This window comes from Equus asinus, chromosome 24, assembly GCF_041296235.1.
Source record: "Equus asinus isolate D_3611 breed Donkey chromosome 24, EquAss-T2T_v2, whole genome shotgun sequence".
Taxonomy (NCBI): domain Eukaryota; kingdom Metazoa; phylum Chordata; class Mammalia; order Perissodactyla; family Equidae; genus Equus; species Equus asinus.
The window spans coordinates 23,686,300-23,701,151 of record NC_091813.1 but is presented as its reverse complement, the minus strand read 5'-3'; the positions used below and the strand labels follow the sequence as shown (position 1 = coordinate 23,701,151).

The window sequence follows — 14,852 nt, the reverse complement described above, 5'->3', positions numbered from 1 at the left end:
AGAGAATTTTTCCCTGGGTTGGATCATACCCAGGGTCTCACCCCTACCTGACTTAGACGATTAAGATGATGAGATGTGGGACTTTTGAGCTGATAAGATTCAGACTATATATAATGGACTTTGAGTTGATGCTATAATAATTGAGTCTTTGAAGGATGTTGGGATGAGGTGAATGTATTTTGCACGTAGGACGGACATGAATCTTTGGGGCCAAAGGGAAGACTGTGGTAGGCTAATGGCCCCCCAAACATGTCCATGAGCTAATCCCTCGCACCTGTGAAGATGTTACCTTACATGGCCAAAAGGACTTTGCAGATGTTATCAAGTTAAGGATCTTGAGATTGGCGATGATCATGGGTAACCAAATATAATCACTAGGGTCCTCATGAGAGAGACAGGATGGTCAGAGGTAGAGATGTAAAGTAGAAGCAGAGGTGGCAGAGATACAGGGCCATGAGCCAAGGAGTGTGAGCAGCCTCTGGAAGCTGGAAAAGGCAAGGAAATAGATTCTTCCTTGGAGCCTCCAGATGGAACACAGCCCTGATGACACCTTGATTTTAGCCCACTGACACTGATTTTGGATTTCTGCCCTCTAGAACTATAAGAGAATAAATCTGTGTTGCTTTAAGCCACTAAATTTGCGGTGCTTTGTTACAACAGGGATAGGAAATAAATTCAGGAACCAACATGAACATGAAGCACCTGCTGCCTGCTGTGCTGTAATGAAGTTCCTTATCTCTGACCCAGGAGTCTTGTGTCCTCTGCCGGCATGCACAAAACTGTGCCAGGCTAACTTGTTAGCTTACAAGGGGGGTAAAATCTTAGACCCTTCCCAGTTCTTGACATTTAGTTAACAAAAATGATGGTATAGTCATGGATATTTTTCCAACTTTTAAATATCCTTCAGTCTTCAGACTAATAAATCTACTTCTAAATAAGATACCACTTAAATAGCTTTGAATCTTAATAAGAAATAGCCCATGGTTTTATTTGATTACTTAAATCATGAATAATAATATTAGTAAAAGTTAATAAAATCAGCATTCTTTAATGAAAATAGTATCTATTTGCAAGAATGTGGGTTAATTACAAGAAATATTCCATGCTTTGTTCTACTGTTCAGAGTCTTAAAGAATAATATTTTCCTCAAAAGAGATTATAGGAAAGGGATTACTTTGGGTGGAATAATTCCTAAATGAAATTTGGTGCATTACTCAGACCACTGGGATCGTAGGGATGATAGAAATTACGAGGTATCATAAACATGGAATCGTTTCTAAAGGAAATGAAAAAATTGGATGTCTGAAAACAAAAGACAAGAGAAAATTCCTGTGCATTCAAATACATTTATTATTTAGCTTAAGCAAGACAGGTGGTGAACAAATTCACAATGAAAATGCCACCGAGAGTTTAGCAGCTGGTCATGCAACTGACTGTGTGCAAAGACAAGTTGTTTCCAACACCAGTGTGCAGGTTTAACTCTGTGTTGCACCAGGCCACCCTGAATATGTGTTGGTGGGTTATTTACAGCTCATTCACCATCTCAGCTCAGAGCCCACACACTAGCCACATAACCGTCACCTACACATCTGCCAAGTAAATAGACAGCATAGCAAATAGCACTTTTCTTGTTCAGTAGCCAATGGCACAGCAGTGTAACCAAACATAGACACACCAGCACAGGGACACAGAAGGACCTCCCCTCACTCAGCTGACAACCTTCCCTACATTTTTGGGGGACAGTGCCATGCAATGTATCATTGGTACTCCTGGGGGCCCGTCCCCAGGTCTGAGCATGGGTGGCTGGAGGTCCTCAGAAGAGCTGTTTCAGCTCAACCAACAGAAATGTTGGCCACAGTGTCTGTGTGAGATGAGTCTCCAGACATCCTGGTGGACACTCGGGCCCCTATAGAAAGCTGGGCTCAATTAAGGGTTGAGTGGAAGGTCAGACATGGGGGATCCTACAAGAGATAGGAGGCAGTGCCCTAGTTTATACTGCGTTAGGTGGATCCCAGCCTCGTCTGGATGCAAAGTCGTAAATTCACAAACTATGAGAGCTGGCATGGATCATCTACTCCAGACTCCTCACTTACAGGTAAAATGTGGCAGCCCAGAGAGGTAAAGCGACTTGCTAAGGTGGAACATGGTAGCAGCAAGGCCAGACTGGAACGCAGTATGCCAACCCCCCCTCAAGATCACTGACACCAAGTATGTGGCCAAATTTTTCAACAAGGAAGATGAGACAGTCTAAATACTTTAATCCAAAAAAAGCCCCAAGTGCATTTAAAGACATAAATCTCAGCTTAATCAGCTCTCCTCTGAGGGGCTCTCTTCTCTCTCTGTCTTTCTCCCTCTCTCTCTCTCTCTCTGTCTCTCGCCCACACAGACACACACACAATTTTGGTGAATGGAGATTTCTTGTTATACAGAGACAAAACCCACATCTTCCAAAAGACACTTTACGGAGCTTGTTTCTCAATCCAGGTCTTTGTGTGAGGTCTGGGAAACTGGCTTATTTTCCAGAACAATAGGTGGTTCTGAAATCAGAAGATCATCCTCCCCAAAGGAGGAGTTCTGGTCCGTGTTCACGAAGTTGGGAATGTCAAACTTCATGAGCCTGTTCAGCTCCTCCTCTGGCCGCCCACTGCTTCTGATGGCTTCCTGGAGTTGAACATTGCTGTCGAGGACTGTGGTCTGGTGACAAGCTTTGGCCCTGTCCAAGTGTTCCACTTCATTGATGTAGCAGTGAAAGAGAGACCTGGACTCCTCGTTGCCCTGGCGAGAAAACACCTTATCTGGCTCCAGAGGTCTTCCGAACTCTGACACAAAGCTGTTCATTCTGAATCTCTTCTCCGAAGACTCTGCATTGCTAGAAAGAAAAGGAAAAGAAAAGACTGCTTACATTCCAGCTCATTCACCTGCAGAATCATAGTTCTGGGCATGTAGGGCAGGCCGGCATATTTCCTCTGATTATCTATTGAGTGCAGGTCCTTGTACAGAGCATGCAGACAAACATCAGAAGTGAGAGACATCACTTCTGAACACGTACGAATAAACCCAAGGCAAACCTCAAGATGAGGACCCCTGGACGATCCTAAGAAGAGACAGCTTGCTGAGGAATCCCCTGATATTCTGCATCATACACTCGTGTTCCTCAGCGGGACTCTCGGATCATCAGCATCAGAATTACTTGAAATGCTTCTTAGAATACAGAATCCTGGGTCACAGACCCTCAGAATTTCTGGAGGTGTGGCCAGTAATCTGTATTTCATAGAATCCCTAAGGATCACTACTCATGCTCAAGTTTAGAACCACTGACCCACATCAGGCAGGCCTGAACAAAAATAGTGCTATCTCACAGGGTCGAGTTACATATTTGTTAGAGCATTGTCCTATCGATTTATCTCACTCGATTCTCAAAACTGACCGGTGCCGTCAGTTCAGGCAAGAATTACTCTACCCATTTTACAGATGTATAAGGTAAGGCAAGGAGCAGTCAGAGTGCCCACTTGAGTCACACCACCAGTTAGGAATAGGAGTGGGAATAAAACCCAGGTTCCTAATTCCTCGTTCCATTTAGTGTGGAACAAATGAGCAATTCAATGGTAATAAATCACTGAGTGAATGAATAAAATAACTCTCAACTAGTCCCACAAGTGAAGGAAAGAAAGAGCGTGGATAAATTGAATAACCTAATATCCCATCTAATCACCAGATTTATGTAAATTTATGTTAAGGTTGCTCATACACAGGTAGCAAGTCCTTAAGAGCAAGAACCATGTTTGAACACGTTTTCAAATCCGGAACAGAATCTGACGAAAATTAGGCTCCAGAGTCTGTATTCAAAGAGTGTTATCTCAGGGATTTCAGTTCTTAAGTCTCTTCCTTCCCATGCCATCACTCAGGATAAGGTGCTGATGACCAAGCTGCCACGGGGCAGGGGCATGGATCAATTTACAGGTCTGGAAAACCTCCAGATTATCAAGAGTCACTTGGATCTCAGACGTCAGTAATCCCAGAAGCTTTGCAATCCAGCCAGCTGAGGGACTGTGATAGCAGCTCTGTCTCCTACCACAATTACCTGGGTGACATCAGACAGGGAATTCCTCTCGGAAGCCTGAGCTTTTCCTTTTAGTAATAAGCTGGTTAACAAATCTCATCGCCCACTGTGCAAACGTGATGTGAAGATAATGATGCACACAAGAGTACAACAGTCACTAGGTCACCAATTCAGAATTCAGAGAAAAATCACTTTGGAGAGACTCTGACGACCTCTGCTTTAATGCAAATTTAAGCAGTCTTATCTTTCAGTGAGTGATTTTCTTCCCCTAATTGTCACTTCACTCAGGTTTAAAAGACGTTTGAGAACAGGAATGAGTGTGCCAGCAACCTGTGACCTAATAAACTGAAATGTCACCTAGGAAAAAGGGGATTAACGTGTTTGGAAAAAGCATGATTAAGATTGCTGGGGCAGGCCCGTCCCCATGGCAGAGTGGTTAGGGTTCGGCATGCTCCACTTCGATGGCCCTGTTCATGGGTTTGGATCCCAGGCACGGACCTGCTCTACTCATCAGTGATGCTGTGGAGGCAGCCCACGTGCAAGATGGAGGAGGATTGGCATGGATGTTAGCTCAGGGCTAGTCTTCCTCAAGCAAAAAAAGAGCAGGGTTGGCAACGGATGTTAGCTCAGGGTGAATCTTCCTCACCAAAAAAAGATTCCTGGGGCCTCTTCCATTCCCCATCCTGTGCTAAGGAGCTCTAAGTGATAGTTTTTCTGCCTGTCTGGGGCTTCACCTGAGTATAAAAGACCCAGAAACCCAACTGTGTGCAGCAGTTCATCCATATCACAGGCTACGTTTTCCAGCATTCAGAATTGGGTCCATTAACCATCCTTGCAGAAGAATGCAGGCACAGAAGACCAACGGAGTTTTGTCCCTTCCCAGGGCACAGCCAAGGCGGTGGACATTCAGGCCCCTACGAGCTGCCCTCCTGCTCCACCTTGCTCCCCCTGACCTTTCTCCTGATGACCTCTTGGTGTGGTAACAGTGGATTTGTCTGACTCGCCATCCCTGAGAACAAGGGGAAAGGTCACCTTTGTATTCTTCGAGTCTGGTAAACATTAAATGCTCAACAGATCATCCTTTTATTCCTATTTTCTTTCCTTGAGTGATAAACTATAGGACCTGTATGTGAAAAACTGTGATCCTGGACACAGCTTGCTTCAATTCAGTTTCCATTCATCTTACCATTGGGTAAAATTTACATACTGAAATCCATAGATCTTAAATATAAAATTCAATGTGTTTTTATTAATGTGTATACCCATGTAACCACCACCCCAATCAAGATACAGAATATTTCCTTCATCCTACAAAGTTTCCTTCCATTCAATTTCCACCCCCTTTAGGCAACACTGCTCTGATTTCTATTTCCGTTGATTAGCTTTCCCTGTTCTTGAACTTCCAGTCAATTTCCACCTCCTATAGGCCATCTGTTTTGAGTTTTATCACCACAGACTAGTTTAGCCTGCTCTTGAAATTTATACAAATGGAATCCTACGATATACAGCCTTCTGAGCCTCGATGCTTTTGTTCAGTATAACGTTTTTGAGATTCATCCATGTTGTTGGATGTAACAGTAGTTTATTCTTTTTCTTGCTCAGTAATATTCCATCATATGAATACACTACAATTTGTTTATTCATTCTGCTGCTGAAGGGCATTTGGGTTTTTCCAGTTTGGGGGGTGTTGTGAGTAAAGCTGCTATGAACATTCTTGAACGGTCTCTCTGTAGGGACGTGTTTCTTTTGCTGTTGCGTAAATCCCTAAGAGTAGACTTACTGGGTCACAGAGTAGATGTACGCTTAACTTTATAAGAAACTGCAGAGTTTTCCAATGTGGTTGTGCCATTTTCCACTCTTACCACAATGGATGAGAGCTACAGCTGTTTCACAACCCTGTCCACATTTGGGGTTGTCAGTCTTTCTCAGCATTCAGAATTGCTTATTCTGGTAGAAACTTGAAGCTTGAAATCACTTGTTTCACTTATTTAAGCATTTGTATTCCTTATTTTCAGCTTGATATAAGAAATGCAATTTGGACTTAACCTATCGATTGCAACATCACCGAACTCCACCAGCCAGAATAGAAAGACTGTCCAGACTCTTCTGATTCTTGGTCTTGTCTTCTCATTACAGGTTGTGTTGTTATTCTCTCCACCTGTGGAATTTTCCATATTGAACAGAGAGCCTCTAACATGAAGATCCATGTCTTGGCGTCTGCACTGATTGTCATTTACTCCCATGACAATCCCCTGCTCGCAAACCTTGACTCCCCAAACTCTTCTGTGTGATGTTTCCGACCTTCCACTCACATCACCTGGCCTTTCCAGTGTCCTCTCCCACTGGTCCCCTCGCTAACCCTACAGTCTAGCCACATGGGACCTGACTGTCCCCCCGTACACTCAGGACTGTCCCTCCCTGTGCCTTGTCTTATACTGTTCCTTCTACCTGATGGGCCCTTCCACCTCTCTCTGTCTATCAAAATCAAATACCTTCTTCACTGTCCAACTCAAATGTCACTGCCTTCCTAGAGGTCTGATCTCCCAATGGGAAGGAATCTGTCCCTCCTCCGTGTTCCTCCCATGTTGTACTGACTTTCTCTTACAGGATGCGTCCCTTCCTGCCTCGTGTCAGAGCGATTTGTGTAGGGTCTTTTCTCTCCTAAATAATGCTGTGCTGTATTTCGTTCATCTCTGCCTCCCTCAAAGGGCCTCACAGTCATTAGACCCTCAGTGAGTGTACAGCTCATCTGCGGTGAACAGCTGTATCTGCAGGTGGTCCAAAGCCCTGGTTCCTGGAAGAGGCACAGCCACCCCCAGGGTTTAGGAAAGTGCTTCTTTCTGTGTGACTCAAAAGACAAATCAGACCAGGAGGACAGACTCCTTTGCATTTGCAGGGGGAAACACCTGCAATGCTCTGGATTACTCCCCTAGGAATTTTCCAGATTTATGACTAGTTTTTACAAATGCAGTACCTGCTGCTTTGCTAGGAGTCTTAGCATGCCCACAACTGTCCTCAGGTTTGCCCCACTCATGAAAAGCAGTGGGCAGTCCAACTGAGGGCACCTGGTATTTCCAGAAGTCACTTCCACTGGACTTTTAAAGATGCGTAAGCTAAACAAAGACCTACTAAGAATGAAACCTTCATTCATTAACAATCAGTGAGAAAATAATAATAACCACTCATGTTTGTGGAGCCTTAGCCCGTGCTGAGAGCTTTATCTCATGTAACAAGCCCTGACAGAGGGCTGATCGAACCCTCCCCTCTGGAAGCGCCTTTGGTTGCTTTAGTTGGCACTTCTGACTTACCAGGAAGATGTCAGTCTCTCTAGAGCAAGGAACAGGCCACTATCCTGGAACAGCCCTCAGCACAGTTCCAGGCAACGTGTAGCTGCGTACCCCATAAACACTCTTAATTGACAGGGAATTAAAAGCAACTCCTGAACAAAGGTGTTGAATTGAATCGAATTGAATCCGATACATAAAATAGTCAGATTTTCTACCTGTTGACAGTGGTAGATGTCTCGGAATGACAGGACTTCCTCAGGAACCACTCACCAGATCTGCACTTTGCCAGCCAGCTCCTGTGGCATCGGTCATTATCACAGACCTCGAGCTCTGCCATTTTCCTGCTCTTAGCTTTTCGGTGCCCTGTACCCATCTTTAGTGAGTGGCATATTCTGGTAAATTGCAGTTCAAGGTAAAACGTAATTTCCATTTTTACAAGGTCATGAGCAATCCCGCACTTACCCCTAAATGAAGAGCATCTCCACCTGGACAAGGTGTACTTAGCAAAGGCTACAAAAGGAGAGCATTCGAGGTATATAATGTCTGCAACTTGATACTTTTTTTAAGAACTCCATTATATTCAACATAAAAATGGGATCCAAGCCTTTCCCATTACTCTCTCTGGCAGATTTATGAAAATGGGGCTAAAATGCTTTAACAAGACAGCAGATGGAGTAAATGGCTCTTTAGCTGAGAAAGCAGGGGGAAATGGTTCTTTTATCTTCATGGTCCATAAAGGATCCAGGTAAGAGGGATTTTTCCCCCTCACAACAGCAAATAGTTCATGGGAAAAATAATCCCCATTAAAGCTGTTTCTTGGGCCTAAAAGCTTTTAAGAAAGGTGATGTCAGCTTTATAACACTCTCTCTCTCTCTGCAACATACTTTACTAGTGCTCACCAATATCTGGTTCTCTCCTCCTTCTGGGTACACAGATGACCCTTCCCAGCCTGGGCTCTCTGGTGGGTGTGGCTGGTTCTGCCCAATGAGCTGTGAGAGGAAGGGATGTGGGCCACGTCCGGGCAGAAGGACAGAAGGGCAGGTGTGAGATCTCCACGTGTTCTCTTCCCCGTCACAGTAACCCAGGAGGCCGAGTGGTGGAGACAGTGCAGCTACAATTGGAGAAGCTTCTGTCCAGCCCTTGCTGACCCTCAGCAAACACGCAGCTTGAGCAAGAAATAAACCTGTGCTGTGTTAGACTGAGATTTGGGGAGTTGTTTGTTACTGTCTCATGCCCCAGTCTGATTATTACACAGTCCTTCCCTTAACAGAACCCATTGAGTAGTCAGTGACTCCAAAATTGAATTTCTTATGCCAGTATTATCCCAAGTTGAGAACTTCAGGGAAAAAACCTGCTCATTTTGTCGTGCTGTCATTGGCTCTGTGCTGTTGAATGGGTCTCAACTCCCGCCATCCAACACTGGTAAATGGAGGTCCAGCCAGGGAAGGCAAATACATGTTCTCTCTCAGGTAAGCTGGGAGTGATTCCTGATCGCTGCCTGGAGTGGTGTTTTGAAAACGGCTCTGAGGCAAAGTCTTGGCTACGCAGGTAAGATCACGCAGTCGGTTAGTGATGTGCATTGTGGGCACAGGGCCTGGGGGCACAAGTTGTGGTATCTGCCATCCTTGTGTCTTACTACTTTCAAAGGGATGCACATACTCGTTCCGTGTGTCAGCAATGATGAGATCCTCGAGAGCCATTCAGCCCTGCCCTGAGATGCCTCCATGGAGAAAAGGATAGAATTAAGGGGTAGATTCAGCACAAGTCCATTTTGATTTCTGCTCACAAACTTGATCAGGTATCTTAACCAGAACGCTGGAGCCATATTCCAGAAGGATGCTGCCTGATACTCTACTGGCGGAAGGAACTATCCTTCATGACAAACTACCCAGAGAGCCTGATATAAAAGCAGTCAGAATTCAGAGGTGTCAGTCTTTCCAACCCACCACCAAGATTCTCTACTTAACCTCCTTTCTGAAGTCATCCTACTGTTTCACTGAGAGACACACCACGTTGAAGCTGGGGTAGAATGAGGCAAGTAGAATTTTGACAAGTGTAGCTACAACGTGAATGCTGAGGTCCTGGCTGTTCCAGGGGAGGATGGGTTTCTTCTCTCTCTTACTCTTTACCAAACCCTTCAGCTCTCACCAAGACCCCCACCAGCAACGAAGGGCTGGCCTAATACTCACTGAGCGTCATGTGAGCCCCGCGTAAGGCAGCAGCCCCACAGGCATTTTCTCATTTAACCATTACACTAATCCTAGGAGGCAGATACTACTTATTTCTGTAAATGAGGACTCTCAAGCATAGAGAGGTCAGGAATCTAGGCAAAGGCTCAGTAAGTAAATCTGGAAACGTGTGACTCCAGAGCCCATGCTTGGTCCAGTCTGTGGTAAAGGAAAACAAATCTGATTGCTTGCTAATATCTTTGGTTCAACAGAAGGAGATTAAAAGTTACTGATATGAGATTATGTAATGTCATGCTAATAAGGAGCTTCCGAGTGAAAGACGCTTTAGGCTGAGGCCTGGCTCCACCGCTTTTACCTGCGAGGCTTCAGACAAGTGATTCAGCCTCACTTTTCTTGTCTGTGAAGTGGGAACACTTACAGGATTTACTTCATCTTCCCGGGAGGACTCAGTGGGATTAGACATATAAAGTGATTAGTAGACCCTGGAATACGGTAAACATTAAAAACAAGGCTCTTATTATTATTCTCAGTGATTTATCATTCTCTCCTGCATGCCTATTTATCACAGGCAACCTTAAAATTGGTTGTTCTATGTTGAATTTGGCCAAATGGAAAAAATGATGTCTATTTTAGAGAAAATTCTTGCCAAATAAATGTCAAGTTTACTAAGTTCTAAAAGCCTTTTTAACTGATCCATTTAGGGATTTTTCCACATGTCTGTTTCTTTTGGTTTTCTCTTATAATATACTACAACCCAATTCCATATCTTACACTGCCTCGGACTCAAAAAAAGCATTTAAAGTGGCCCTGAGGGCTGATCCACTATTCCATTAAAAGTGAAAAAAGGCTAGACTTTCTCCTTACCCTCATTAACAGCATGTAGAGTTACAGTGACCTCCATTCTTTGATTGAGATTATTCAGAACCACCATCAAAAGAGAAACCATCTAGCAGTAGGACTGAACCACAGACTGGAAGAGTGGAGATGAAGTCTCAGCTACCCAGGGTCACCATGACACATTAAGGGGAGAGAGAGATTTATTTAAAGGAGTTGGTTCATGTGATTGTGGAGGCTGGCAAGTCCAAAATCTGCAGGAATGAGTTTCAAGCCAAAAGGAATTTGGCAAGCCTTTTGCTGTTTCTAGGAATGCCTTCCACTGATTGGATGAGGCCCACCCACATTATGGAGGATCATGTGCTTTACTCACAGTCCACTGATTTAAATGTTATACATTTAAATATACTATACATCTTTATAGTGGCTTTTTAGTGGCTGTTAAAGAGATTCTTCACCATACGTCTCCATGTGCTTCAGTAAAACGGTATTTTTCTTTCATTTAAAATGTGTTTAATTTTTTTTCCAGACCTGAATGTCTGCAAATAGCTGAATGATGGGCAGCACCGTTCCCTTTACCCAGGTAGCTGTTATAGTTCAAGAGTAGGCTGAAGACCGAACAACAGATGCTGGAGACTGTATGATGAGATACAGCAATGAGAATGCTGCTGCCAGGCTGCGAGGGCTAAGTGAGATCCCAGATGTGAAATATTAGGGTTTGTGCTCAAGTTCTTCCTAGATCACTCCCCACCCTTCCCCATCCTGCTCTGTGCCCCAGGAAACTGACCTTTGAGGGAGGCTCTGACTGCCGGCTGTGTCGTTCTGTTCGGCCCATGGGGAGCAGTGGTGGAAGACGCGGAGGACGGAGGAAACTAAGGTGTGGGTATTTATTTTGAAGCTCCCTTCCTGAGAGGTCACATTGGGCTAGCTGTACTCCTCGACCCAAGGTCACGACTCCTCTCAGCCACCCTCTCTGCAGAACTCCTGGCTTCCAGAGAGGGCCCCCTTCAGATCCAGACTGGTATCCACTCCTCAGTGTCGCTAGCCCTGGGGTCCTGCGCTATCCTGCAGGGATGTCCTCCTCCCTTGACACAAACTGTGAATAATCCCTTTCTCGAAAGCTCTTCTAATTACCTAATTTGAGTGTGTTGTTGCCTACTGGGACCAACTAATAAGGCATCCAACATACATTATTTTTCCCTTTTTTTGAAATGTTGGGATTAAAAAAAATTCTCTAAAACATTTCTGAGTTTTTTGCAAACCATAACTGAATCCATACATTTTGACGTTGCTCAGCATTCTTTAAGCATCCGTGTAATAATTTCCTCCATAAATCCAAAGCCCAACACAAATGTTCTTTATCATGCCATGAGAATTATATAATCCTTAGTGTTTCCACTTTGATCCTAGTTTCAAGGAAACTCAGTGTTGAATTCAGTGATTATTGTCAATAATTAATTTAGTCAAATATCCAGTAACAACTATTTCTCTGCTCCTTGAAATGTTTTTTTTAGAAACAATTTTTTTTTTAAAGATTTTATTTTTTCCTTTTTCTCCCCAAAGCCCCCCCGATACATAGTTGTATATTCTTCGTTGTGGGTCCTTCTGGGTGTGGTATGTGGGACGCTGCCTCAGTGTGGTTTGATGAGCAGTGCCATGTCCGCACCCAGGATTCGAACCAACGAAACACTGGGCCGCCTGCAGCGGAGCGCACGAACTTAACCACTCGGCCACGGGGCCAGCCCCTCCTTGAAATGTTTTTTAAAAATAGTTTTCATCCTATTTTTGCTATTGTCTTTTGTCACTGTTTTTAGTCTGGCAAGTCATGTAAATCCTTTTGGGACTAAGGAGAAAATACATCCTAATTAATAAGTATTTCAATGTAAAAATCAGGCCTGATCAGCATTAAGACTATAGAAAAGGACCAAAAAACCCAGGTTCACAAGAGTCCACTTGGAAACAAGCCCCACAGGCAAGAGGCAAAGTGCCAGGCAGAAGGCGGATCCCACCCCACAGGCGCCTGGGTCCAGACAGCAAATCCCTAGCCAGCCCCATCTCTCCCCCACTGGAAGAAAACCCAGCCCTGGACACTATTTTTGATTCTTTGGTTCCCTGTGGAGCTTAAGAGACATTTAGGAACAGCCCAAACTTACTCTTGGTGTGGGGCTCCTGTCTTGGTCAGCAAGGTCAGCACAAAAAACATGAAAATCACAAAGACCGCAAGACCGACCCAAAATCCAATCACGATGGAATCTGCAAGACAGTTAATAGTGGGATTAGTATTTCACAGTAGCTCAAAACTGGAGCACTCAGGGCATCTGAGCTTTTTGGGAAATGAAATGAGAAAGGGTGTCAACACTCTTATGAGAAAATCTTGACTCATCAGTCAACTGGGGACAGTTAAGATGTAGGGAATGAGAGAGAGGGAAGAACCTGTGTCACCTCTGGGTTTCTGTGTCAGATAACACTAAGACTTCAGCCTTATTGACTCTTGGTTTCCATATCCCAGTGAAGGAACCTAGGACAGAGCAGAGGCCATCTAGGTCCTCAAGATTCCACTGAAGTGTCCTGAATTAGAAAATACTGTTTTTAGCAGAGACTGTAACATGAAGTTTAAAGTGAATTCTGATTCAAACCAACCCAATTTTCTATTTTCACTTACATGCATGCTGGAATAACTCAGGTCCTCATTACCCCTTGCTGAGAACATACAAATGGGCCCCTGAGTGCTCTCCGTCTTCTCTCTTTCCCTGTGCTTGATCTCTGTGCGAACCGCTTTATCACAGCTCTGATAATGCAGCTCTTTTATGAAAAACTCTTCAACAAAAATAGACCTGACCTTTTCCAGATTAAAAGAGATTCCATAAGTAAAGCATTTTCTACAACATCTGGCATCTGAGAAGAAGGTACCCCCCATTTCCGGCTATTATTGTTAAAATTACCATTTCCTCCCAGTTTATCCCTCTTTAAAATCCATGTTTCCAATTGGACTAGAGGACACTGTGTCCCTGTATTTTCCTCAACTCTCAGCCATAGCTTCCTAACATCCACATCTTTCCAGGGGCTCTTACCTTTACCTGGTTGGAACAACTTTCCCCAGCCTAGAGCCTTCAAAGCCCATTCCTTACACCGTCTCCTTTACAAAGCCTGGACTAATGTCCCCAACGAATGCGCTCTCTCCCTCCCTTGAGCCCCCGGCCATTTTTGTCTGTGCTTCTCTACATGGGCCCTTCCTGGATCCTGTCTTGGGTAACAGTCATGTGTGTATGACTCTGAGACAGGGGTGAGACTGGAATGTCTGCAGAAACTGGTTCACACACAGTAGGGTCTCCAATCTGGGGGACCCAACAGAGTTGAATTACTTTACGTCTTCTGATCTATTCTACAAAGTTTATCTATGTGGGAATACCGTGAGGATGCTTAGCAATTTTTTAAAAATAAACAATGGGAGCTTATACATTAAATGTGTTTAAATACAAAGCATTATCCTAACTAAATTATGTATATGTAGCACTTTTTCTAAAGCAAAGCAATCAGATTAGCAATTTACTCTGCATAATTCATACTTTCGTTCTATACCTATTATTGCCTAGAAGTTAACAACTTTTACGCAAGAACGTTTATTCAGCACTCTGGATGCAAAATTCAAGTATCTTTCCTGGGGTTGAGAGTTCCAAAGCAATAGAATTTGTAGACTTTGTCTTATAAAATAATGGAAATGAGGCCTAAAAAAGACATAAGGACAAGTGCCAAAAAAATACGTGTACATAAGTACAACTAAGGTAACTATAACATCTCAACTTTGAAGGCACAGAGTGTGGACAACCATTGGACAGATCACAACAGTTCAGGACACTGTACTGCATCAGCTGCCTACACAGCAAAAGCAAATTCTCAAATGACACACCAGTGTGAAGTTCTCAATCGAGAATTTAATCTAGACGTGTGGATTCACACTGGGAGGTGTTCTCAGGAAGACAGCTGTCACGTTGCAGAGGGCAGCTGGATCCCCATCAGTCCTCCAGTTCCCTCTCCCAGGGCGGGCAGCGGTGGGGGAGGGATACCTTTAACCCAGACCCATCCCTGCCCTCTACTCTTCTACTGCACCAGGGAGCTGACCAGAAAGCAGCAATAATGTGGGGCATGGGAGGGTCACAGCCCCCAGAGAAGTCATGGCGGAGCAGAGGCGGAGGAGGATAACTTCCCCTCAAACTGACTTCTAATGAACATAATGAAACAAGAGAGCTGAAGGCTGACAGCTACACACTTTTCACAGGTATGATCTTTTTCTCCATATATTATTTTCTCCACTCTAGGGTAGGGCCACAGCAACTACCCTACACACTCCTGCTCCTCTCCACCTCCAGAGAATAAATAGTGGCCTTTCTATCTCATGGTTATATTAAAAAAACAAGGGTTAATACTTAGTTTGAAAGAGAGAGTTCAGGACACCAGAGCCAGCACTGTCCTCACACCGCTTCT

At 44.2% G+C, this 14,852-nt stretch overlaps 1 protein-coding gene across 5 annotated transcripts in view; it reads right to left on the bottom strand.

The window, feature by feature from the left end:
• Positions 1-1,328: 1,328 nt before the first annotated feature.
• MRAP2 (melanocortin 2 receptor accessory protein 2) overlaps positions 1,329-14,852 on the bottom strand; it is a 45,400-nt gene continuing 31,876 nt past the window's right edge. For 3 of the 5 annotated variants that reach the window (XM_070496499.1, XM_070496498.1, XM_070496500.1), the window contains 2 exons: positions 12,524-12,623; positions 1,335-2,869 (listed from right to left, as the gene is read on the bottom strand). In XM_070496499.1, coding sequence (XP_070352600.1) covers positions 2,476-2,869; positions 12,524-12,623 — 494 coding nt within the window. In that variant the 3' untranslated portion in view covers positions 1,335-2,475. Of the gene's footprint in view, positions 2,870-12,523; positions 12,624-14,852 lie in introns of all 5 variants that reach the window. The other 2 variants (XM_044757518.2, XM_044757516.2) reach the window with 1 other exon arrangement.